The sequence below is a fragment of the Austrofundulus limnaeus genome, unplaced genomic scaffold (genome assembly GCF_001266775.1).
Source record: "Austrofundulus limnaeus strain Quisiro unplaced genomic scaffold, Austrofundulus_limnaeus-1.0 Scaffold486, whole genome shotgun sequence".
Classification (NCBI taxonomy): Eukaryota; Metazoa; Chordata; class Actinopteri; order Cyprinodontiformes; family Rivulidae; genus Austrofundulus; species Austrofundulus limnaeus.
In genome coordinates this window covers 244719-248626 of record NW_013952888.1, presented here as the reverse complement: position 1 = coordinate 248626, position 3908 = coordinate 244719, and the positions used below count along the sequence as shown (strand labels likewise).

General features: G+C 39.0%; 1 protein-coding gene across 1 annotated transcript; it reads left to right on the top strand.

The window, feature by feature from the left end:
- Positions 1-1410: 1410 nt before the first annotated feature.
- Positions 1411-2279, top strand: LOC106530033 (serine/threonine-protein kinase BRSK2; the record flags this gene model as incomplete). Its single annotated transcript, XM_014025590.1, is given in 3 exon segments — positions 1411-1527; positions 2099-2132; positions 2211-2279. Coding segments are annotated over 3 exon segments (150 nt in total), but the record flags the coding sequence as incomplete, so codon positions are not given.
- Positions 2280-3908: the final 1629 nt, after the last annotated feature.

Below are 3908 nucleotides of genomic sequence, written 5' to 3'. Positions count from 1 at the left end.
ACCCAAGCTGACAGGAAACAATACTACCGGAAAAAAAAGGAAGTTCATGTATTTATACACCCTCTTCAATGTCTGCGTTCGCCCCCTACTGACCTACGGCTGAATCACAGGCATTCAGACAAAATCCTCAGCTAATGTCATCCCAACGTTTAATTATGTGTTGTCACATATTTCGGACATGTAACTGAACCTATTTCAATCAAAACATAATAGATTAAACACTGTCAACATTACAAAAAAGAAAACCTAATAATATAGTGTTGTGCTTTTAACATCAGTACTAACCTCTAATAACTTTAAATTTCTTCAATTCTARAATATCTCATGAACTAGTGGACAGATTTWAATGAAGCTGTCAGAAACTAATCATCTGATGCACAATTACAACTGAATTTGGACTTTAGGAAATATAAAAAATTACAACTGAGCAGATTTTACAGATATTAGCCTGAAAGTATTTTTTGTAGGATCTGAGCATCATCCCCACCACATTCTTTGCTTTACTTATGACATCAACTGTTGGAGTCAACCCTGTTTGTTTGTTTGTTAGCAAAATAACTCATAAACCACTTGGTGGATACTGTATATCTACAACTGATTGACTTTTGGAGTCAACTCAATTCAAGATGGCCACCAAAGTTAACCTTTGCCCACACAAATATCTATAACAATAAATTGTACAAATATTACATTTATTCACACAATATATTTTAATTTGAATCGACATGGCATCTAGAAATGCTGTGGGATCTCACTGCGCTGCACCTGTTGAAAACTACAAAACAAGTTAGTTTTTATAATTTTACAGAGCAAGAGCTGATATGTTTTGCGAATTGCCACTTGTTTATATTTTTTGAAAGTACTTAAATTTGTATGTATTTGTAACTKTGCGGTATGCAATACTTGCACTTGCAAAATGAAATGCGCATAAAGTGTTTGTAAAACTCACTAATTGCTCAGGTTGCAGTGCAGAGGTTTTGCTCMTGTCCACAGGAACTCTCCTCGTGACAGAAAGCATCTAAGAATACAGCCCGAATGTCCAGCTCAAAAAACTGTTCTAATAATAAAAAATACCGTAGATATTAAAATCTACCTATCTTCATTTCAAAAGTACTCCCGTAGATTAAATTATAATCGAAGGGTCAGCTGCTAAGGTGGATACAGAGCAGAGCTAAGAGGCTATGATTTGGGGGGAGTTGGGCAGCTACATAAGGTTTATGCTGTAGAATACAGTTGTGCAAGCTGTGATTTTCAAAAACCTGCCTTACTAAATGTGGCTGCATGGCTCACTGGTGCAGAAACATTCAAAATTCAGTGAAACAGCAGCTGAAAGTGTGCTTATTTTCTCACTATTTTGAGTTGCAGACTAGTCTCCAACAGTCACAGTACATTTTCTGTGTGTGTGACCAGTCACAGAGACCTGAAGCCAGAGAACCTTCTCCTGGATGAGAAGAACAACATAAGGATTGCAGACTTTGGAATGGCCTCACTACAAGTTGGAGACAGTTTGCTGGAAACCAGCTGTGGGTGAGTGTCGAGATATTGTCAGTATAATAAAGAATATGTTGTAATAAAGCTGTTATTTTGACGTAGATTTGAACAATAAATATTTAACTTATTGTAGATGGCTCCGGCCTTAACAGCCACTGTTTGGAAAAGCAGAGTTTAACAAAAACTGTCGAGTTAACGGCTAGTCTGAGCGCACAGCTGAAACCAAAGTGGATTAACATCACAAAATGTCTCCATCCTCAAAACTTCCATAACATAAAAAAAAAAATCACTTTATAAACATTGACAGTACCATCACATTAGATGGTTAGTTACATATAATTGAACTGTGATTACTTGTGAGCACATGAGGCAACATTAGCTAACTGTAGCACCTTCATAAGAGCCATACTTAGTGTATCTGTTGGTGTCAAGTTTTACTACAGTGAAAGATTTATTTTGATTGGAGCTGTTTTATGATGGCAACAATCCCRTTTAGTTTTAGCAGCTAAGTAGCTGTTAGCTTATTAATTCTGTCAGAATTAAACTAAAATAATGTTTAGACTGTTCATAGCTTGGTAATTTTTATTATTTTTTTATGGGCTTTCAGATCTCCTCATTATGCTTGTCCAGAAGTCATAAGAGTGAGTTTTGTTTCTCTCGTGAATTTACAGCATGTGAGTGTGTTTGCAGCAGCTCTAATAACCATCTCTCTGTTCCAGGGGGAGAGGTATGATGGTCGCAGGGCTGATGTTTGGAGTTGTGGGGTTATCCTTTTTGCTCTTCTTGTGGTAAGAACCTACTTTTTTTTTCTTTTTTAAATTTTTTTATTTGTTTTTCTTTTTGWCTCTTGTCACTGAGGTGGGGAACTTGGAAAAGATCTCCTTCAGAAAGCTGTAACTTTCTCATAGAAAGGCTAAAATACAAACTTGGTGTGAGTCATGCATGTTGCATGGCCGACCCTACCATGTGGTCATATGACATTATCAAAGCCCCGCCCCCTGACAACAGGAAATGGCCTTTTCTTTGCTTGGAAAGCTTCATCTCTGACCCTCTTGACCAAATCAGCAACAAACTGTGTCAGAACACAGCAGTTGATCTCACTTGCTTTCAAGCACAAAGACTTTTTGGTGAAAGGCGTGGTCATGACGGTGCGGTGAAGACAGCCATTACGCCGTTGACAAACGTTTGGCTCTAAATTCCACATATTTCAGCCAATCAGCACCACGAACCTAATACAACCCACTACTGGAATGCAGTTCAAATTTGGGGGAGTGCGGCCTAATTACTCCACAGCACCCCATACATTTTTAAAAATAGTCCCAAGTCATGCTTGGTCCTGGAATCATGAAATTTGGTACAGGTGTAACGTCTCAGGACCTACAAAATGTCTCTTGGAGTTGTGGTGAAATCCTKACTGGAAGTCAGCCGTTTTGGATCAAAGCTGCCAATTTTATCACTTTTCTTGCACAAGCATCTGAGCTCACTCCCCTTACAACTTTGAACATGCAGACTCCACATGCTGCAGGCTTCACTCAACCCTGACTGGTGGTGAGATGGTGTGGCTGTGGCAGAGTGGCGAAAGCTGATGCCTCGTCGTTTGCACACGGTTAGCTCTAAATCACACATACGTGATCTGATCTGTGCAAAAATGTGTGTGCACCATCAGCGATACCTGCTCTACACGTTGGTGTAGTACGTTGACAAGATCACTTCAGCCCCGCCCACTTTGCACACGGTTGGCTCTTAATCGCACATTCATGAATCTGTCTGCCCCAAATTTTATCTGCATCTTTAGGGAAACCTGCTCAACATGTTTGTATAGTAGTTTGATAAGATCAAGTGAGCCCCGCCCACTTTGCACAGGTTGGCTGTAAATCATACATGCATGATTTGATCTGAACCATGTGCATCATAAGGGAGACCTGCTCAACACGTTTGTGTAGTAGTTTGACACGATCACTTTAGCCCCCTGTCCATTCATCCATCCATCTGTTCACTTTATGAGATTATTTAAATAATGAAGGCCTGTGATGATTCCTACAAAACTAACAGTTGGTCACCACTGAATGGCGGTGGGGGACATCAGTGATGTTTGGCATCGAGTTCTATCTTTTATTATTGTCGACTGCCATGAAAGGCTAACAATCATGTCTGTTTATGCTMTTGCTGTGTTAGCAAAATATCTCATGAACCAGTGAACGCATTTTAAGGAAATTCAGAGAAATAATAGATGTACGTCTACAAATGATTATCTTTTAGAGTGAATCTTATTAGGTGTGGACACCACAGCTTGTTGACTTTAGTAAACACAAAAGTCATTTGTACATACAGTGGGGAAAATAAGTATTTGGTCAATAACAAAAGTTCATCTCAATACTTTGTTGTATATCCTTTGTTGGCAATGACAGAGGTCAAAC